The sequence below is a fragment of the Rhincodon typus genome, chromosome 19 (assembly GCF_021869965.1).
Source record: "Rhincodon typus isolate 14 chromosome 19, sRhiTyp1.1, whole genome shotgun sequence".
Lineage (NCBI taxonomy): Eukaryota > Metazoa > Chordata > Chondrichthyes > Orectolobiformes > Rhincodontidae > Rhincodon > Rhincodon typus.
In genome coordinates, this window is record NC_063350.1 from 24,990,272 (window position 1) to 25,014,222 (window position 23,951).

At 38.3% G+C, this 23,951-nt stretch overlaps 1 protein-coding gene across 1 annotated transcript; it reads right to left on the minus strand.

Annotated features, from left to right (window-relative positions):
- Positions 1-21,316: 21,316 nt before the first annotated feature.
- sox18 (SRY-box transcription factor 18) lies at positions 21,317-23,609 on the minus strand. Its single transcript, XM_020519972.2, has 2 exons — positions 23,236-23,609; positions 21,317-22,698 (listed from the first exon to the last, which is right to left on the minus strand). Exons 1-2 carry the CDS (start codon positions 23,513-23,515, stop codon positions 21,869-21,871), a joined length of 1,110 nt encoding a protein of 369 aa, XP_020375561.1. The 5' UTR covers positions 23,516-23,609; the 3' UTR covers positions 21,317-21,868.
- Between the last annotated feature and the right edge of the window lie 342 nt (positions 23,610-23,951).

Genomic DNA, 23,951 nt, shown 5'->3' on the forward strand with positions numbered 1-23,951 from the left:
AAGGCAAGACAGGGATGCTACAAACATCCAGGTAGGTGCAAAGTCAGCATGCATCAAGACAATGAGTGTGCAGCCCTGAGACGCAGCCTTGTCCATACTGAGGGCTGGGTGCCTCTCCATATACACAGTGTCCTGGCAGCAATGCCATGGGAGGTGCCAGTGAATGCCAAAGTGCAACATTGAAGTTTCAAAGCATAATGTAAGTGAATTGGAGATGTGCCATGATGGTGCATGAAGCTGACATGTGTCAGATGCCAATATCTGTGTGGAAGTGGTCACTGCCCATTGAGGGTGCCCTGAAATATTGGCGTTAGACTTCTAAGATGGAAGTCTGGAGGACCAAATGGAAAACTGGGGTTGCCAGTTTTTATGCCCGGAATTCTGAGCATCTACATTCTTTCCGGCAGGGAGATTGAGTAACAATGAGGTGGGATTAGTTAGTAATGAGGGTGATAAAGAGTAATTATTCAGGTTAATAGACTTCTTGCTGCTAATTAACAGGAATCTCATCTTAATGTCCCAGACTTTGTTGGAAATCTGATTCACTGTCAAAAAGGGCCATGCCCTGCATCTTGCCTATTTTCTCAAATTTCACACAATGACTCATGTCAATCAGGGCCTGGGAAAATTCCACCCAGTGAATTGCCCCTCCTTTCCATTATGACATCTCACTACCATGGCTGTAATATACACAGCAGATTCAGCCACCTTCTCTGATTTTCAATTTTTAACACTCTCACTCTCTTCCTCGCTCATTCCACTATCATGGAAGTTGGACAGCACATTGAAGCCATATTTTATCAAGGTGTCCCTCCATTAAATAGCATTCTCTGGGACTCCCCCTTGTAACACATTCTGCCTGTTGGAAAGGGTCAGTATTACAGAAAGTAAACTACAAGTATTTGGAACCAAGGAGAAACTTGAGTTCAGAAAATGCTTAATGATTAAATGTGTCCTTGGAAGTGCAATTGAAATGAGCAATACAGAAATGATGGCTCATTTTTCATTCTGTCCAATTTTGAAAATAATTTGAAGTGAAAGCTACTGATTTGCTATCACTTACTTTACACCCTCAACCAACTTGAATTTTAAGCCATCTCTTGCTTCTTGATTGAGCTGACCTTCCCCTGTTCATTTCTTAATGTATTTATAACCAGTTAATTGGAGACTAACTATAAAAGCAACATTTTACAAATACATATTGCAAAAACGTAATTCAAGGGCTCCATTTATTATGAATCCGGTAAAAGTCCATACATGTTAAGTACTTAAAAATAGTACCAATCATGCCCCCCACTCGTTGTACTGCTAGTGAAATTACTTTGAAGATGTTAAGGCTTTTCTAAGACAGTTGGGCTGAGCAAGCTCATTCATACATTCAGCTGACCAATTAAATGTTGGTTAGTTGGCCTATGTTTATTCATTCATAGGATATCGGCTTCCTTTGAGAAGGTGATAGTGACTGCTACAGTTCAATTGATTTAGGTACACCCGTAATGATGTCAGGGAGGGAGTTAAAGGATTTTGACCCAATGACAGTGAAGGAACAACAATATATTTCCAAGTCAAGATAGTGCATGGCTTGGAAAGGAACTTGCAGATGGTGGTGTCCCCATGTATCTGCTGACCTTGTCCCTCTCGATCATAGTAATCAAATATTTGGAAGGTACTACTTAAGAAACCTTGGTGAACTTCTGCAGTGTAGTTTGTAGATGGCACTCACTGCTACTACAGGGTGTCAGTCATGGTGTTAATGAATATTTGCGGTGCAAATTGAGTGGTCTGCTTTGCCCCAGACAACGTGAAGGTTCTTGAGTGTTGTCAGAAATGCTCTCATCCAAGCATGTGGAGAGTATCCCATCACACTCTTGACTCGTGCTTTGTAGATGTAGAGTGCAGATGGGCTTTGTAGACTCAGGAAGTAATTTACATGTTGCATGTTTCCTAGCCTCCGACCTATTCTTCAAGCCACTGATTATATGTTACAAGTCCAGTTCAATTTCCAGTCAATGGTAACCCCCCAAGATATTGATAATGGGGAATTCAGTGATGGTAGTGCCATTGAATTTCAAGGCTATGGTTGTTAGATTCTTTCTTGCTGGAGATGGTCATTGCCTGACACATATATGGCACCGATGTTACTTGTCACTTGTCAGCCCAAGCTCATTGTCTACGTCAGCTGCATTTGGGCTTGGACCACGTCAGTACCTGAAAAGTCACAAATGGTGCTGAACATTATGCAATCATCAGCAAACATCTCTACCTCTGACTTTATGATGGTGGTAAGTTCATTGATAAAGTAGCTAAAGGTGGTTGGGCCTAGCACACTATCCTGGGAAACCCTTGCAGAGATGTCTTGGATCTGAGATTACTGACCTCCAACGAGAGCTATCTTCCACTGCACTATGTATGATTCCAACAATGGTTTCGTCTAATTCCAATTGACTCTAGTTTTGCAGGGCTCCTTGATGCTACCTTCAGCTAAATGTAACCTTGATATCAAGAGCAGTCATAAGCAAGCTCAGTTTTGGAGTACAACCCTTCATCCATGTTTGAACCAAGCTTGTAGTGAGACCAGGAGCTGAGTAGCTCTGATAGAGCCCAAGCTGAGCATCTGTGAGCAAGTTATTATTAAGCAAGTGCTTTTTGATAGTGCTGCTGAGGACTCCTTCAATCAGGTCTATTTGTGAACTGTACTTACAATCTTCTCTAATTTTCTTTCTGGTTGTACAAGCCTCCAAGGTCCTCGAATACACAACTTCTGGAACTGGAAGCCAATACCACGATCGGTATGCCAATGCCAATCCCTGTGCATGAAACCTTGAAGCTGCTGTACATGCTATTTAATTTTGGGTTTTATTTTCCAAGAGCTATTTAATATGACATGTGTGACCATCCCTATGCTGTATAAGGTAAAGTTGTCATAATCCCAGAGGACAATAGGGCTGATCTTTCATTACAGAGAGATGACAGGTGGTGGTTTAACCTGAAGGTCACAATGCTTCAGGTGAGGGGGAAGGTCAATAAAGTGGGAATGTCGTGGTGACAGTATTGGAATTGAACCCATACTGTTGGCATCACTCTACATTGCATACCAGCATCCATCTGGCTGAACTAACTGACTTCTTTATACTGTTTTCAAGTATGGGTTTAAAATGCTCTATGCGCATGGTCAGTAGTTGGTCAGGAAAGACAATTCTATGGAAAGTTTAGAATAAAATGCCTTCAAGGCCACTAAATTTGATTTACTTTTGTGCAGTTTAACTACATTAAAGTTTGATTAAGAGAATGTTATTGTGTGCATTAATATTTGTACGAATCCCAGCTCTAGGCGTGTTCTTTGGCATGGTGTAAACTGTTTCCTCTTTTTCTTACTTGTGGGACGTGGGTGTCATGGGTAGGTCCAGCATTTATTGCCTGTCCCTAGTTGCCCTTGAGAAGGTTGGTGAGCTGTCTTCTTGAGCCTCTACAGTCCATGCACTACAGGTTGATCCACAATGCCCTTAGGGAGAGAAATCCAGGATTTTGATTCCGTGACAATGAAGGAATGGCGTTATATTTCCAAATCAGATAGTGAGTGGCTTAGAGGGGAACTTGCAGGCAGTGGTCTTCCCATGTATCTGCTGCCCTTGTCCTTCTAGATGGAAGTGGTTGTGCGTTTGGAAGGTGCTGTCTAAGGATTTTTGGGGAATTTTCCACAAAACATCCTGTAGTGCCTGCCTGACTGGCCCAAACCGCCACTAATGACTGGAACCAATAGAAAATTTGGCAAGATTTCAGATTACAAACGTGAGCTGCAACAATTCTGAGGTGAACCCATTTCCAACAATTTGTTCTTGGGAGTATTTTCTGGTATTGCATTACAATCGTTCAGAAAAGGTAACACTATAACAGGTCAACCTGGAATTAACAACAACTTAGGATCTGATTTAATTAATGAAAAAGCTACATTCATATATTTTTCTTAAATCGAAGCTACTTGGCAGTGCTGAACTGAAACATTACAAAATTTAAATCAACCCATTAAGTACTTGATTTTAAATTAATTCAGAAATTTTAAAATATTCTATCGAGCTATAGTTCATACTGTAATGCACCCAGCTTTGGAAGGTTAAAATCAATTATGTTGGGTATTTTTTGTTACTTATTCAAAATTCATTTTATCATTACTAAATGGTAATTACCTAGAGAACCTAATTACTTGGTCTCTTGTCAAACAGCAGTAAAACTGAGCACTTTAACATTTAGTTACCCATAAGCAGACATTTCAGCACATGCTTATCTGTCCAGTGCTGGAGATAAGATTTTCAATTGTTCTTGTCTACAGTGTCAATACAAAGCTACGGTTTAGATTAAATAAGTACATATGTTCAAAAGGTGGTGGAGATGTTTTAATCCAATCACTATTGTTTAAAAACAGCTTTGTATAATCTTTCTCATTTTGAAAACTTTTTGTGGGGCACTTTACCCTCTTCTTCACCATTCTTCTTTTCCAAGAAGAAAAGCTGTGGTTCCATGGAAATGGGCTGCTTCCGGCGCTGTCTGACACAGGGCAATGGCCTTACACTGCCCTCCAGTGCCTTACCCAACTGCCATTGTCCTATCTGTTTCTGTAGTAAGTTATTGTTACATGTGTTTATGAAAATACAATAAAATATGCTTAAGTCACCATAATCCAGCACCATTTTAATTACATTATTATAAAAAGAAATAACTCACATAAAGTTAAGACAAATTTCATTTTTTGTTCCATCCACAGCTTCTCATTCTTTATCCATGGCGATTAGATATTAGACAATTAGACCTGAATTCAATACACATGCGATAACTGTGACAGGAATCAGAACCTGGAATCCTGACAAATAAGTTGTCATGGAATTCCACATCTTCCTTTAACTGTACTTTAAACTTTTCAATTATGAGCCACATAAAAGTATGAAAACATGCAAACTGCATGGCTACACGTATGTGCTGTCTAATATTTAATTACCAAATTCTGGACAACATTGGTCACAGGTTTCTACTTATAAGCTCTGAAGAAGCTAATTTATGAAAATGTAAGAAGATGAGAATCTCAAAATCATATCTGCATACTTTGCTATTGTTTTTAATATCTGGAAAAGCATGTGAATTGTTAACTGTGAAGTGGAATTCCTGGGAAAGAAGATAATGAACCAACAATGAAAGAAGATGAAATAGTGGGGATACTTAATTACTTTATGTCAGTGTTTGTGAAAGAGAAAGGTATGAAGGAGGAGGTAATTCTGAATTGATTAAAATTGAAATAGGACATTATAAGCGACAAATTAGGGTGAATGTAGGCAACGCAGTGGATGAGAATACATATTTTAAAAATAAGCCTGACTATGTACCACGGACGGCTCTAAGAGAGAAGATGAAAGGGTATAGAATTAAAGGAAGGGGCAGGGTTCAAAGCTCATCCTAAGAGAGAAAGTAGAGAATAAAAGTTAAGGGTAGTTTCTCAGAGTGGTTAGACAAAAGTACAACATTTCACAAGTTTCTATTCTGAGATCAGCTTCATTCATGGTGTACTGTACATGTTAAGTTCTATAAGGTGCTGAGTTCAAATGTTCACTCTATAGAAAAATGCTAGTAAATAATTTCTGTCATACATATAGGAAAATAAGAAATGCGAGTAGACCATTCTGTGCATTCAACCTGCTCCACCAGTTAATAAAATTAAAGCTAATCTCATGTGAGCTTAAGTCCACTTGCTTGCCTGTCCCAAAAAAATGTATTCCCTTGTCAATAAAAGCTCTGTCTAACACAATCTTGGATATATTCATTGGCTCAACCTTCACTGCTTATTGGGGGACGAAATTCCAAACACTAATGACTAGGTGAGAGAAAACAATTCCTCGTCATCATCTCAAATGGGAAACACCTTATTTTGAAATAGGACATAGAACAGTACAGCACAGTACAGGCCCTTCGGCCCACGAAGTCGTGCTGAACTTTTACGCTAATCCTAAAGTCTATCTAACCCCCACCCCTACCTTATACTATCATCAATATGCCTATCTAATAGCCGTTTAAATGCCCCTAATGAGGCCGACTCCACTAACCTCTCCAGCAATGCATTCCACGCCCCTACCACTCTCTGAGTAAAGAAAATGGAATTGAAATCCTGTATTGAATTGTGAGGAACAAAGGAAGCTTCAAGGTGAACATGACAACAAATTGGTATGGAAATAAAACATCGCATGCAAAGGCAACTTCTGCAAGCGTGAAGCGATATGTTTTAAGTTGACTTATTAGAAGTAATAACTTCTAACAACTTAAATTGGCATCTGAAGTTCTAAAGCTATCAGTGGGTAAATTTACCATATTATATATGTCAATGGATTCCATTCATTGTATTCATTGTTTTAACAAGTCTACTTAGCCTATGTATTTGCACTTCCAAGTTCTTTTAACATTTATTATATTGTCCTTTTGACTTTTTCATTTTTTAAATATAATTTTGCTCAGTGCTGGTTCAATATTTGTGAACCTAATTCTTGGATTATCTGCTGGATGATGCAAAATATAACTGGCCCCTCTTTCTCATGTGTTCAGTCTCTCTTTATCCATATTGGCTAATATTTAACTTATGTTGTTTCTCAGTTCCCCATTAGAAGCACATCAATGATGATTTTACTATGTTTAATGTGATAAATCTAAGTATTGAAACTACTTTGCAAATAGATGAATATATAAATACATATGATATAACACGAAGTTATGTAAAATCCTACTTTATGATGCTATTATTGCCTTAACAATGAAATGAAAGTAGTTCAGTTTGAAAACGGTATTGAAAGTTTGCAACAGTTTATATTTTCATTACTTTCTCATTGACGTTGCATTATAAACTGAATGTCAGAATTACATCAAAATCACAAGAGGTCATCATCTTAATATTGTGACACATGAAGGATTACTTCTCTTTCCTTGAAATGACCACAGATCAGAGAAGGGCTACAAAGTATAGTAACAATTCTCTGACCTATATTTCCATTATAGCTCTCCACTAAGAGCACAAGATGGCACAATTCACTCTAAATCTAATGCTTTGCGAATGAATACAAAATATAGTGGCAGGAATAATTAGTTAATGTCAATGTGTTTATATTTGTTTCTTTGAAAACAAACGTTACAAAATAAGGTTTAATGCTGATTCAATCCTTTACTAAAGCATGACACAGTGACTGAAAGCAAGGCCTGCATCTCATAAAGATTTGGGATTATTCTGACACATTGAAATCGAACTGCTTCAGCCATTGGAATCAAACTTATCTTCAACAAATGGTTTGATCTCATTCCATCCTGATGTCAAAAAGATTCTGCTCCAGTCAGTCATAAAATGAGTGATGATTAAATACCAGGTAGTACCTCAAGTCACTCAGGACCAAGGATTTGCATTATTTTCAGTGGCAGGAAGTCACGTCTGATAGTGTATCAAGAACTCAAGTGGTCCCGAAGACAGAATGGTGCATGCATTGATTGAGTACACACACATTTCCATTTAGATTAAAGCATCGAGACAGACTTTCTTCTCATTTCCATTAGACTGAATCAGGACGAGTCAGACTGGCATCTACTGATCAAAATTAGCAAACATTGCCTACTCTGTAAGTGGTAACATTGACTGCAGACAAATTATCATTAACTTGTACTGATTGTACAGGATCCTGTTCTTTATTAACTCTGCAATATTTATTCAATTTAAATTGCATAACTAATTGCTCCTCAAGGCCTTACTTACTGAAAATGTATAAAACGACAAAAAATTTGAAATAAGCAGGTTTTCAAAAGCAAAGATTCACTTTAAGAGTATTTCAATGCTGCATTGGAGTAGAGCAAAGGAAAAGTGGCCAAGAACTAATACGTGAACCTTGACAGGAGACTATGGGATGATCCAGTCTTCACAGCAGGAAGTGATAGTTGCAGGAAGCACATCTCAGGGAAATCACAGGCATACAACTTTGATGTATCTGAGACACAGTTCCTGCAAGCAATGCTTCCTGGTAGAAGTTCTGGATAACAAAATTATCCTTTAGACACTTGAAGTCACTTGATGGGAACTACTATTTTTACAATACTGTCAGATCTTTCTTGGCATTGCTCAGAGTAAGTTGGAATATATGTTTACAACAAGGCGCATACTACTTCACATAACACACAAAATATTCTAATTGAATAAACACTCCACTTTCTCCATAGACTGCAGATATGTTTTGAATAAAAATAATAAAGATCCACACAAGTAAAATAAAAATAAGAAAGCTCCTCAATACAGTAATGTCATTTTGCCTTTCCTGACGCTCTGAACAAACTCAAGTCTTTATCCCCCTTCTTGAAATATAGCTTGTTATGATGTAAAAGTTTAAAAACTGAGTGCTTAAATCTTTGTTAAACATGGCAAGCTTAACTCAATTAGTTTTTGCAAGTGAATCTTTTACTAAAACTGCATGTGTACAAAATGAACTTAGACCTTTTCTTTAAAAGATAATTTCTCATGGGAGTAAAATGGCCTGAAGTGGTCTCAGTTTAGTTAGTGAAAACGTAATGTCTCCTTGCAAACTTTACCTCATGAAAGGAAGATAAATGCATTTTTAGAAAAACAAGTGAACAACATTTGTCGACAGCAAGAATTAACTAAGTACCTGCTGTGCCTGTAATGTTCCAGGGGTGGGAAGGAAATACATTCTTTTGTACATGTACAGGAACTACAGCTGCATGGTGTTTCCTAGGAATTGAGACTCCTTACATCAATAATACATTCCTGTGCAAGTGTATTTTTTATAAGCCCTTTGAACCTGAATAATGAGCTGGTGGGTGGACACAGTAGTGTATCACAGGAACGGGGTTTGCACCATTGACCAGAAGCTTGACTGGAGCAGAGAGACCAGGGCAAAGATTAGGTAGACTAATGTATAGCTTACCTTCTGAACTCTCAAACTTTCCTCACCATCATCAAGATTCAAATCAGGAGAGCAATAGAATAATCACCATTTTCATAGATGGATGAGTCTACAACAATGTCGAATCTCAATACCATTCAAAACAGCTCACTCACCAGTGCCAATCAGCAGGCCCAATATCCATTACAGGTGTACTATTCTATCTACAGAATACACTGCAGCAACTCACTAAGGTTATTTTGACAGCCATTCTCTCTACTGCAATCTCTACCACCCAAAGGAAAGAGTATCAGTGTTTAGAGAATATAACTTCCCAACTCCCTTCCAAAACTCACCAAACACCAGAGCAGCCATCCATTACTATTCCTTCATTGCTGAAGAAACTGAATACTTCAAAGGCTATAGTCCCTGATAACATTCCAGCAATTGTACTGAAGATGTGTGCCCCAGAATTAGCCATGGCCCCAGCCAGGTTGTTCCAGTATCGGTACAACACTGGCATCTACCCAACAATAAAGAAATTTTTACAGATGTTTCCTGTGTACAAAAAGCAGGACAAATCCAACATGGCCAATTACCATCCTGACAGTCTACTCTCAATCCTCGGCAAGTTGATTAAAGTGGTTGCTGACAGTGCTTTGAAGTGAAACTTGCAAATAATTAATCTACTTAATGATGCTTAGTTTGAGTCCTGCAGGGGACCACTCAACTCTTAATTTTGTTACAGTCTTGAGCAAAACATGGGCATATAGCTGAACTCCAGAGGTGAGGTGAGAAGACTGCCCTTGACATCAAGACTGCATTGGACAGAGTGAGGCATCAAGAAGACCCAGCAAAAATTGAGTCAATGGGAAAAACTCACTGGCAGAAAATAATATGGTTGTGCTGGTGAGACGTCAATCATCTCAGCCCCAGGATATCACTGTAGGAGTTCTTCAGGGTAGTGTTCTTGGCCCTAACATTTTCTAACATCTTCATCAATCACCCATCCCTCCATGATACGGTCATGAGTGGGATGTCCACCAATGATTGAACAATGTTCGGCTCCATTTGTGACTCGTCAGACACTGAAGCAGCCTATCTGTCTATAGGGTGAGTCCTGGACAACATTTAGACTTGTACTGATAAGCAGCAAGTAACATTCATTTCACATGAGTGCCAGAAAGTGACTATTTCCAATAAGAGGGAACGTAATCATCGCCCCTTGATATTATTACCATTGCTGAATCTCCTACTATTAATACCCTGGCAGTTAACTATGACCAGAAAATGAACTGTATCAGCACTATAAATATCATCACTACAAGAGCAGTCCAAAGGTTAACAATTCAATTCCTGTCTCCACACTGCCTGTCTAACATCTACAAGATACAAAGCAGGAGCGTGATTGAATTCTTTCCACTTGGCTAGAAGAGTGCAACTCCAACAACACTCAAGAACCTTAAAATCATCCAGGACAAAGACAGCTTTGTCTTTGTCCTGGATGGCACCACATCCACCACCTTCAATACCTTCAACTTTAATTCCCTTCCTCTCTGTTGCACATTGGCAGGCGTGTGCATTATTGACACAATACAATGCCATAATTCATCAAAGCTCCTTCAAGAGTACTTTCTAAACTCACACCCTCTGTCTTCTAGAAAGACAAAAGCAGTCGATGCATGGGAACATCACCACCTACAAGTTCACTGTCAAGTCACATACCATCCTGCCTTGGCAGTATAGTGTTTTTCCTTCAATGTTGCTGTGTCAGAATCCTAGAACTCCCTGCTTACCAGCACTATAGGTGTCCCTACAAGCCAATGGCTGCAGCAGTTAAAGAATGTGGCTCACATCGACCTTCTCAAGGATGAGTAATAAATACTGGCTCAGACAGTGATACCCACATCCCATGAATAAGATTTTTAAACAAGCCTATGTTATCAATTTTAGTCCTTATTAAATGCTTGCTATTAAGAATCGGTTTGTGATCCTCCAGAAAGTGATGTATTCAGAGACAACACCTGGAAATGTGACAATTACAGCACAGCCAGCACGGAAACATGTTTTTTTTTTCATTTTTTTAGCCTGTTTCACAACTTTAGAAAAGTGACATTGCACATTCTAGCTCATAATGCCACCACACTTTGAATGTTGTCATATCTCAAAAGTTTGAAGTTCCACAACTTATGACAGTAAAAATAAAATACAGTTCAGTGACAGAAATCATTCTGAACTTTGTACACTACACAATGAAAAATAAGACCAGAAAATGAGTAAGAAATGGCTATAAACGTTGTATCCTTCCTGAGAGCCTACTTTCCTTAGTTAATGAGATAACAAGGTATAGAGCTGGATGAACACAGCAGGCCAAGCAGCATCAGAGGAGCAGGAAGGCTGACGTTTTGGGCCTAGATCCTTCTGTGTTCATCCAGCTCTACACCTTGTTATCTCAGATTCTCCAGCATCTGCAGTTCCTACTATCTCTTTCCTTAGTTAATGGTGTGATTCAACATTTGTCACCAAGAACTTCCTTCAAAAAAAGTACTTATACAGGATGCTAGTGAAAATGACTGAGGTCAGTATGACTGGCAGCGCAAGGAAGGGTATGGCAACCATGACACAATGTCTGACCAGTTTTCCTCAGTAGAGAAATCCAGTAGAGAATGAAGCAACATGTTAACAATGACATCACTGTCACATCAGGCTTCACCATCTACAGTAAGATTAGATTGTTTTTCTAAAAGGTAGTGTTTCAGGACTTTGATGCATAAATAGATGGTACTTTGCTGAGCCATGCAAACACACAGCCTAGCAAGCTTCATCTCTGCTTTAGGCTGAATAAGTTAATCACAGACAAAGTGGCACGGTGACTCAGTGGTTAGCACTGCTGCCTCACAGCTCCAGGGACCAGGGTTTGATTGCACTCTCAGGCGACTGTCTGTGTGGAGTTTGCACATTCTCCCCCTGTCTGCGTGGGTTTCCTCTGGGTGCTCCGGTTTCCTCCCACAGTCCAAAGATGTGCACGCTAGGTGGATTGGCTATGCTAAATTGCCCGTAGTGTTCAGGGATGTGTAGATTCGGTGGGTTATATGGGTCTGGGTGGGCTGCTCTGAGGGTCGGTGTGGACGTGTTGGGCCAAAGGGCCTGTTTCCACACTGTAGGGATACTATGAAAGCAGCAATGGCGATACAACATATCTCAAATAGCCTACACTGTTTTTGGATTTCCACCCAAATAGTTAAGGTCATGTAAAATTGCCATAGTCCCAGAAGACCATGGGACTGCTCTCTAACAAATGCCCTCATTAGGGATATTTAAGTGACTCTTGGATAGGCACATGAATGATAGTGAAATGTAGGGTATGCAGGGTAGTTTGATCTTAGAGTAGGATAGTAGGTCAGCACAACATCGTGGGCCGAAGGACCTGTACTGTGCTGTACTGTTCTATGTTCTAGATAACAGGTGGTGGTTTAACAGCACAGAATTAGGCCATTTGGTCCCTCGAGCCTTTTCAATTATATCATAGCTGATCTGTTCTTAACTCCATTTATGTACCTTGATTCTTTATCTCTTAGTACCTCAGCTAATAAAAACCTATTAATTATCAATCAATCTAGCCTTAATATCATTTTGGGCAAAAGAGTTCCAGGTTTCTACTCCCTGATATGTGAAGAAGTGTTCCACTGCAGGATTTAAGTATCTTGCTGGCATATCTATTCACACTGGTTCCCTAAACCTCATCTCTAAACCCTGGATGAGGTACCAGAATGTGTATGCTCTAATTTTAAAGTTATGCCCCTTCTTCTGGACTCTCCCATCAGCAGAAATAATTTTTATCTGTCATACGAAAATCCTTTAATTATCTAAAATACCTCAATTAGATTGTCCCTTAACTTTGTGTACTGAACGGACTAAAAGCCCAGACCATTTAATTAGTCTCACAGTTCAATCCTTTTAGGCACTGATATAATTCTGATGAACCCAGGTACATCTCCTTCAAGGCCAATTTATTCTTCCTTTGGGTTAGTACCAAGCCTGAACATAGCAATCCAGATGCAGTCTAACCAGAGATAGTAGGAACTGCAAATGCTGGAGAATCTGAGATAACAAGGTATAGAGCTGGATGAGCACAGCAGGCCAAGCAGCATCAGAGGAGCAGGAAGGCTGATGTTTCGGGCCTAGACCCTTCTTCAGAAATTTCTTCAGAAAGATCATGGCCCATCTGATTACTCCACATTCCTGACTACCACATAACATTTCAGCTTTTTGCTCATTGAGAATCCATCTACCTCTGCCATGGATACATTCAAAGACTCTGTCTTTCCCACTTTTCAAGGAAGTGAGTTCCAAAGACTCCACTGCCCTCTATGAAAGAACAAAATTTCTCTTTACTTTTGTCGTAAATCAGTAATGACTTATTTTAAAACAGTAATTGCTAATTCTAGATTCTCCCTCAAGAGGAAACATCAGTCCCTTATTCACTCAGTCGCAATCCATCAGGATCTATATCTTTCAGTTAAGTCACCTCTTTCCTTCCTAAACTACTAGGGATACAAGCCTGTCCAACAATTCCCCATGAGGCAACCTGCCTATTCCAGATAGTAGTCCATTAGACACTCTCTGAACTATTTCCAATAACTAACCTTTTGCGAGTCATGCATTAGGACACCTGGATTCTACTGCAGCTTGAAGCCCTGTAGTTTCTTGCAATTTAAATAGAATAAGTCTTTTGTATTCTTCCTGCCAAAATGAACAAAATAGTATTTTCACAAATTATAGTCTATTTACCAATCATTTAACCTGCCTGTATCTTTTTGCGGCCTTGTCTTATGTCCCCTTCACAATTGATTTCCCATATATTTTTGTGGCATCATCAAATTTGGGAACCACGTCTTCCATCCTTTCATCACTGCTCCCTATGACATACACTTGGTACAGCTTTAAAACCAGAAATTTACTTCTTTATACCTCTTGTTTCCTATCAGTGAGGCAATCTTCTATCCATGCCAACATGTTACCCCTAAGAATATTTACCTTCCTTAAAAAACCTTACTAAATGCCTTCTGGAATTCAAAGTACAATACATCCATCAGTTCCCATTTATCCAGAGTACATATTAATTCCTCAAAGAACTCCATAAAATTGGTTAAACATGATTTCCCTTTCACTACACTATGCTTATTCTGCCTGATTACCTTGAACTTTTCTAAGTGCCCTGCTATAATGTCTTTAATAATCATTACCAACATCTTCCCTACGACAAATGTTAAGCTAACTAGTATGTAGATTCCTGCTTTCTGATTCTCTCCCTTTTTGAATAAAGAAGTTACATTTATTATATTTCTATTTAATGAAACCTTCCCTGTTTCTGGGAAATTTTGGAAAATTAGAACTGATACAATTAAATATTTCACTAATCACTTCTTTTAAGACCCTAAGTAGAAGTCTATTGGGATGGGAAACTTGCTAACATTCAATTACAATCAAACAAATAGTGAACAATCAACGTTCAGGTAAACATGACGTGATTTAGATGAGGGTAGGTAATGGGTTAGTGATATTATCACTAGAATATTAATCCAAGAACTCAGCTACTGTTCTAGGGACATGAGGTTTGAATACTACCACGGCAGATGGTGGAATTTGAATTCAATAAGAAATATCTGGAACTAAGAATCTACTAGTGACCATGACACCATTGTTGATTTTCATAAAAACTAATCCCATCTGGCTTGCTAATAACCTTCAGAGAAGAAAATCTGCCATCCTCACCCAGTTTGGCCTACATGTGACACTAGATCCACAGCAAAGTAGTTGACTTTTGCTGCTCTCTGGGCAATTAGAGATGGGCAATGAGTGCTGGCCTAGCTGGCAATGCCCACATCCGGTGAATGAATAAGAAAAGGTGCCACTGGGTGCTCATCACTTGTGAAATCATATCCTGGTATCTTTGAGAAAGGAATATGGGAGGACAGAAATTTAATGGTAAGAGGAGCATGAAGAAATAAAATAAATCAAATTGAACTTGAAATATTAATGGCTGATTAATTAAGTGGACGAACTTTCGTTAAGCTTTCTGATCTTAGGGATGCTACACTGGTTTCAGCAATTCCTATGGAAATGAGGAAAATTAGCAAACATTCTATAACTTTTCACTATTATCCTGTCATCCCTGTTGGGAAGGGCTTGGTTAGATTCATTTTTGCATAGTCTACTATCTGGAACACATACTCTGGAGTGATTTGGCATATCTTTACAAAGTTCTAAATGGGGGATCCACTCCTCTGTTTCTTTCTCAACCTATTTTCCCAGGTCATGATTCACTGTGGGCTCCTGGCAGGATTCCCAATGTCCAGAGGTAATTTCAATTTGAGCCACTATCTTCGGGAAAGGTAAACATATTTTTAACAGTGCAGTGCATAATAACAGCATAGTAATTATTCATCCAACTTTCAGAATTAAGTGGCGTATATAGCTAATTGATTAAAAATTGTCTGTTATATGCTTTTACTTCATGTTAATCAAAGCTTTGAGATTTATATGGATCCTCATTGATACCCTATCTTTGTATCCTTAACTATGGAGGCAAATATATATCAGGGACTACATTAGCTTTCTAGCAATGTTTATGATAAATATGCTGAATGATGTTCAATATTTCGTGCAAAGCTTTGTCAAATGTCAAATTGTTATGTTAGCAATTTTGTTCTTAGGGTTACCCAATGCTGCAAAATATTGTTGTTGAATCACACAGTACTCAATATCTTTTGGCTCTATCCAAATCATGAATCAGATATATTCTTTACTGCTCTTAATTTTTTTTTGTAGATCTAGTTTTACAGGAGGACAAAATAGGGAAAAGAACTGTCAGACTGTCCTAATCAACTGGTTCACACTGGTAATATGGTAACATATCAAACTGGTAATATGCAAACAAAGAACAGGGTTCTTCTCTTTTTGTTATGCATTTTTAAGAAGAAAACTATCCAAAAAGTGATGTCTGAAAGAATGGATGAACCGCTGAATGACCGTTAAATGTCACAAAGAAGATAATTAAACTCTGATAAAGATAATTGGAGAAAGATGGGAAGATGACCCGAGGTGAAGTAATCCAGAAAAGATTAATATCAAAAAAATTTTGCATCTATGGCTAACATTTAAATGTCATGCTGACATGTGCTACTCATATTAGTTCCCTAACCTCATCTGTACGGATCCAATTTCCCAATCAGATGATTCAGTACAGTATCCCACCTTTCATTTCCCCCAGTACCTTTAGTCGTTTATGCTGATGATTGTTCACTTCTACATTTTAGGTCAATGCTTAGCCATTCAACAGGAGGTCATTTTCAACTTCAGGTTCACAATCTTTTTTGCATCATTCCTTTCTTATTTTTTGTTCCTCTTTGAAGAACGAGATATTGTAATTATAAATGCTGTAAACCGATTCATTGTCACACATGAATGAAATAAAAACCACTTGCTAATCTTGAAAAATATCCACACAAATTTAGGGAAAACATCTGAATTAGATAGCTATAGTCCTGAGTCATTCTGTTCAGTGAAAATGGAATTTTGCACGTTTGCTTCCTACCAGATTGAAACTAAATTTTGGACCAGTTGTAAAGATTCTTGTATTTACAATTACACTATGCAAATCAGATTTTTGCAAAATTAGTATAACAGGAATGCATATCTAAGAGTGTTTTTAAATGCTGCTAATGGATGGTTTAAATATTTAAAAGTAGCTTTAAAAGTTGATTAGGATTGAACATTACTCAGAGATTCATATGCAATACATGAGGCATTGTGAGCATGCTAAGAGTAATGGGCTGAGTACGAACTTTTCATGTTTCAATGTTCCTAACCTCTCTTAAATCCATTCCAGTTATTAATGAATGCATTTGAAAATGTAGTTAAATAATGAGAAAGACGTGGAATGAGATATTTTAGTTAAAAGTATTTTAATGACAGATCATTGCATCAATTTTACATCAGCATGATAATAGGATTTTCAACAATAATCACTGGACTTTTGTAATTTATGCTTAATGTTAAAAATACAGTATGCTGATTATCCATGTGAGAGCACCAACTGAATGTTACATACTCCAACACTACAAAATACAAAGTTTGCAACCACATATTTTAGAATCAGTCAGAAAAAACTGTTTTCTCAATGAAAACTTTGTTGTGGTCTTGAGAGCTTGTAATTGACTTGAGGTTGTATTCTAAAACTGATAAATGTGGTTTTATCCTCCTCCATATTAACAATTTTGCTGGTGAGTATCCAATATTTAATTGGTTTTCTTTATTATTAAGAGTCAATTCTTAGTCTGGATTCGAATTCACCAATGACTTCAGTTCTGACTATTCTTTCTGCCTCGCTGTATGACCAAGGATGGAATGGAAAAAGTGTCACCTGGTTGATACCTGTTTTCAAAGTGAACTTCCTGAAATCCACATTGATGAATTCAAGTCCATTTTCTGGTAAGAATTCTTCCATGAAAAAGTGTACCATGATGATCCTTTCAGTGCTCTGATACTAAATCTGCTGTGGATGAATGAAATCTTGCCTCTTCAATTCATCTTTAATAATATTTGAGAAGGACGAAACACATCTTTCCTTTAAACTCAATCAGAACCATTTCTAGTCTTTCTCATTATCTTTCCAGAAATCAGACCTAATTCTCTCATATCTTTGCTACTTTTCTCAGAAAAATTTCACAGCACTTCATACAGAGTTAATTAAAGTCCAAAGAACTTATGTAAGACAAAAAAAAAAATCTATCAGCTGCTTTCGACACATCATGCTTATTTTTAACTGCAAGTGAAAAACAAGCACAATCATGTTCAAGTTCAGGGATCAACATTTAATTCTGAACATGACATTTCTGCCACTGCTTTTTGAAAATTTTGTGAAAAAGGCTAAAAAAATGCACTTAATAGTCATGTGATATTTGACTAATGCCAATTACATCAACAAAATAGACTGTTACTTGCTGCTGGTTAATTACATACTAATTTCATACTAGAGTTATCATAACTTGTTTTACTTGTGTCATTCTGAATTAACTCACTTCTACTTAAGTATCCACACATATTATATTCAGTCTCTTCTCCTACCAGTCTCTGAATTAAAATCCCAGAATCGTATATCTGTGCATCTCCACATTGAGAAACCAGGACTAAAAGGAATTAATTATGAGGACATATTGTATAGACTTCACTTACATTGCTTTGAGTCAAGAAAATTAATCTAATTGAGATATATTAGATGGTTGAAGAATTTAACGGGCTAGGTAGCAGGAAACTATTTCCTATTGTGGGGAAATTCAGAACAAAAACACATAACCTTTAATTTACAGTGATGCTAATTAGAGTATGTCTGAACAATTTCTATACACAAAAGGTGGTGAAAATACTAAACTCCCTTCCCACAACACATTAGGGCCAGGTCAATAGGAAATTTCAAACCTGATATTAATAGATGTTTGTGAGTATGAGTATTAAGCAATTTGAAATTGAGGCGTATTAACTAAATAAAAATACAGATTAGCCAAGATGTAAATGAATGGCAGAACATATTTGAGGGAATAAATGAGTTACTTCTCCTCCTGTTTCCATATGTACCTCTTTATTAGACAATTTAAAGATTTGTCTAACCAACCTGTCTCGATATCATGACTTTGCTCATGTGTGATATCCTACCATAGTTCACATATCGTTGTTGCACATTGCCTCCTTACCAAAGTAAAGAATAGAAAACCAGCTGAACTGACAGGATATAAATCTATCCCAAAGGACATCTAACATGAAGTTTTCTATAAGTCAGGAAAGGACAATTATATGGGCTGGCAAAGTTTAAAATAGGCAGCTGTTCCACTAGTACGTGGTAGTTCAATTTAATTTCACTGTGAAATTAATAAATTCTTTCCAATGAGAAAGTAAGGTTTAGAAATATCAGACCAGTAAGACTTAAAACTGGGGGCTTGTCCATTGATGCCCAACAATAAATCTTAAATATATTTACTTCTTAATATTTGTAACTTTCTGCAAGGGAGTCCATTCAGAATTTTAGCTGTGGCAGCTCTGACACAACACCATCCTATCAGAACTGGCAAGTCAGCATATATTATGGTGTTTGAACCCATAGTCTTCCTACTCATGGGCTATCAATTAAATAAAGGCAAAGAATAAAACTATTTAATGAAATAAAACTGATGATTGAAAAATATATTGAAGGTAATCTTAATTCCCTCTGTTCTGCATGAAATGTTATTAGAAAAGCAGACCATAGTGTGGTAGGCTTATGCATATCATTGAGCAGTATTAAATATTGAATGAATTGGGGAAAGGTGAATCAGATTCCAAGTCACACTATTTATCCCCATGTTATTAAGTACCTCCATGCATTTTTTTCATAGAATGTGAATTGATTGTATCTCCAGCTTCCTCCATGGTCACTGCTACTGCAGCTGTGTGGTCAGTAAATAGGAAGTGTACTTTAAACAGAATAACAAAAGCAAGTTATTGTGGATTATTAAAATCTGAAATAAGAACAGGAAATATTGGAAATTCTCAGACAGTATCTATGGAAAGGGAAATAGACGTAACCTTTCAGGTCAATGACCTATCCTAAACTGGGAAATACTTAAGTAAGTGAAGTGTTGTTGGGGTTGGATCAAACTACTAAAAGGAAAGGTATGGAAGTAGCAGAGATTAAATGGCAGAAGGGTTGACAATGTTGGGCAGAAGCAAGAGGCCATGGGCAAATAAAGAAACAAAAGATCTGTGTAAGGGAGATCTGAATGGCAGAAGATCTGAATGGCAGAATTCTGAACAGCTTCACTGAAAACAAAAAAGAAAAACAAGAGAAAAAATCAAACTCATCAAACAGAAACAAAATGGAAAGAACAATATGGGCTGAAAGTGTTGAATTCAGTGTTGAGTTCAGAAGGCTGTAAAAAATGGTTTATCATAAAATGAGGTGCTCTTCCTTGAACTCCATTGAAACACTGCAGGAGGTTAAGGTCAGAGTAAATGGATGATCAAAATTACAATCATTGATTCATGGTGTTGAGTATGGATCTTAGCATACTACAAATACCAATGGTTTGAAGAGCACTGAATCACTTTAATGATCACAGATTCAGAATGTTAACTTACTTTCACTCTCCAAGGGCTCAGCCAGACTTGCTTGTCCATTTATTCTTATTTTAGTTCTAGCAAAATAAATTGTGCCATTTATTTTTTCATAGCAAAAATCCATTGAAAATTAGATCTATAAATGAAGCAGTTTGATTTCCAATATTATATTGTGATGGCAATACAGTTGAGTAGTTTTAAGGAGAAAGTGGTGAGCAAAACAAGGTGCTTGTCACTGGTCTGAGTGTTTGAAACCTCCCAAGGGTGTAGCAATTTTGCAGGTGCTTATAACTTCAAAAAACTTTTCCAGTGAAGGAGCTAGTGTAGACAAGAAAAAAAGTGCAAGCGTTATTTTAGCACTTGTTTTTAAATAAGGAAAATGAAATCACTTTCCACTTGAGCTTAAAATTGACTCCATATTTTAAAAGATGTGGTAAATGCACTGTGGCAGCAGTGAGACTGTAAGAAAGTTTGTGAAGCCCAGAATATGCCTTTTTAAGAGATGTTATCAAAATGAGATCCTAAGATGACTGATAGAAAAAAAAACCATCCCCGGTTAGTTACTGAATTAGTTCATTACATTTGCTGTAATTATTTAGTTAGCATTTGTCCTCCATATTTTAATTAGCATACTTCACCACAGACTTGATTGATTAAAAAAAAGGTTCTGAAGTTTGAAAAATTTTAAGACACCTATGTAGTGTCTCAATGTGCGTCGCAGTCATTGACCTGCAGCCACTGTTGTTTTGTATGGTGCTTGAAGTCAAGTTTTTGGACTTGACATACACTTTGCTACTGGACTAGTTAATAGCTCTGAAACTTGGACTTGTGAACTGGCTTCACGAGTCGTCATTTTAAGTTAAGTGGATAGTTAGCTACAAAGTGAAACATGCCTACACTTCTAAAGACGTGGAACAATTGCGGTTTTTTTTAAATGTCTTAGTGTGTCCCAGTTAGTCAGTCATTGTGTGATTGGAGGTATGAGGTACAGAATAAAGCAAGTACAAAATGCTTGAACATGATAAAAATCAATTTCAGTAAAGATACAGATTTTAAATTCCTTTGCAATACAAGTTCTCAGGCTAACAGGAGCTAGAAGGTATATGTAATGCAAGCAAAACGATGATATGTGAGAAATGTGTAAAAAGTGTGCTCCTTTAAATAGTCTATATTTACAGAAGTTACCTGTTGGCTCCTGATGTTAGGAATTAGAACACAAAAGCGGACTTTTTTTTAAAAAAGGAAGTTACAAATTGAAATGTATTAAATAGAAGTTTTTATTAACAGATTTACAAAATGCAATTAGAACAGAATTCACTATTTACAGAAGTGACGTGAGCCTTAATCAAGGTTATACATTTATAAAATTTGTGAAGAGTTATCAAAGCACTAAAATAACATCGTGTATCTACAAAACGCTGAAAGCACAGTTCCAAAAAACCTCAACATTTACATTTTCTTTCGGATTTTAATCAAAAGTAGTCTGATCACATTTTGTACGTGCTGCTACATAAAGGCTTACAAAACAGGATATTCCATTTGGAATGATCCCTGACTAATACATTTCCGTTTTTAATACGTGTGCTTCCGACATCAAAAAATTCCATCTCATTTGTTTTTCCAAGCAGTGACTTATCAATTTCTGGTTCATTTTATTTCCCGCTCGGCTAAAATCGGAAGCCAACCAGTGATTTCCGGACACTTGGGTTGAGTTAGAAGCGTATACATGGTCGCTATAACAGTTTAAAAATTTTGTTTTTAAAAATATTTTTTAAAAAAAAAACAAATTACAAAGACTTAACCGGCTTGAATTAGCCAGAGAGGCAGGCACTGTAATAGACCGCATTGCTGGCATCCGACAGTGCTGAAATGAAACTGCTCTCCTCGCAAGACACACCTCTCGGGTTCAGTTTCGACAGAGAGACTGGAAAGGTTTGCCCAGGGGCATCCAGACGAGTCCTTGCTAGATTTAAATATTGGTCGAACTCGCTCCGATCAACATCTGTCCAAAACTCAGTTGGAGCCAAGTGTTCCACGTCGCCTTCAGGAGGAGGTGAGAGTTGGCCCAGGTGAGCAGCCACCCCGCCCTGGCCTGAGGGGCACAGCTGGCTGTAGTACAGATGCTGTGGATTCCGAACCAGTTCGGCCACATTGGCAGAGATTTGCTCGGAATAGGACAGGGCGCCTGCTTTCTCGCGGCTGTAGTCTATGTGCTGATGCTGGTAGTTCCTGTAAGGGACGCTGCCGTCTTCGTGTATGTGCGATGGAAAGAACACTGGATCCAACACGTCCAAGGGGGACATCTCCGGAGTGGGCAGCCCATAGTTGTCGAACTCCGAGCCCATACCGTGCAGCTCAGTGTAGTGACAGAGGGGAGGAAGTTGGTGTTGGCCGGAGTGTCTCCCTTCATGCTGACCCCTGGGGAAGTTGTCACCACAAACTCCCTGGCTGTTCCTGAGGCCAGAGCTGTGGGTCTGGGCCAGCAGATTGCTCTCGATTCGTTTGACTTTCTTGCTCTGTTTCTTCCGGCGAGGCCGGTATTTGTAGTTGGGATGGTCTTGCAAGTGCTGCACACGGAGTCTCTCAGCCTCTTCCACAAAGGGACGCTTCTCGTCAAAGGGAAGGGATTTCCACGACTGCCCTGCGAGGTCACAGACACAAACATCAAATTGGCACACAGTGCGGGGCGCAACTCAAAATACATTGAAAGCGTCAAATTTAGAGTGGGATGGCGGATCAGATACTTTCAGAACAAAATAAGTTCATTCCAGAAAGATTTGCTAAAAGTGTTTTGGGTAAAGCCAAGTTGTTTTGAACAAGGGGGAAAAATTGCTGGAAAAGCTCAGCAGGTTTGGCAGCTTCTGGAGCGAGAAATCAGAGTTAGCATTTCGGGTTGAGTGACCCTTCCTCAATTGTTTTGAACATAATTCAGTTTATTTGAGATCCTTCGCACTAATAACAAAAACAAAAACTCTTTAAGGAGTTTTTGAGGCAGTCGCACCTTAGTTTCGGGTTATGTTAGCCAATTATCTTTTGATTCCATGTCCTTACTTAGTCTGGATCCACTATTAAATTGCACACACTTGCTGGTGATCTTACTAGTTTTTGTTTTAAAAACCTCCTCCCCCCTCTGAAGATGGAACTGCTCTCACTACAAGAATTGATGGTCTCCACTTACCGAGCATTTTACTTAACACTGCATTGTGCAGATCAGGGTTTTGTTGGGCCAGTCTTTTCCTTTCGTCTTTCGCCCAGACCATGAACGCGTTCATGGGGCGTCGAATCCGTGATTCCCCCTCCGCCTTGCCCTCTGATTTAGCCGCGGGTTGAGCTGTTGTAAGTCGGGTTTGAGAGGCAGGGCTCTGGGACTGAGCCCATGGAGAAACGGCCGTGTCCAAGCCAGAGCCCCCGGGCTGCGAATCCTCTACAACGCAGAAATCGGCCTCAGAAATACTCATTCCAGCCAAAACACTTTGATCTGACAGCTTACAGCCTGCTGCTTTCAAACGGGCAGATTTCTCTGTCAGTCACAATCCCAGTTTAAATCTTGGTCAGAAACTTCTGTTCCTAGTGTATCCGTTGCAAGTGCAAATATACAGTTACAGCACCAATCAGGAGTCAGGAGGCGTATCTTCACCAATCATACCAAGGGCACGTTGGAGAGAGGCGGGGATTTTAACCAACAAACGAATGATTTGCTCCGCGATATTCCTCAAGGTGGCTCCTTGGACAGTGAGATGATGGCGAGCTCGCAATAGGATAGTCTTGATACAACTGCCTTCATACACAACGTCCTTAAATTAGTAAAACACACTCAATTGCTATCACAACGCCAACTTTAAGTGCTTGTAGGTATAAAACCATAAAACTGTAAGAAACAGAACTGTTTTTCTC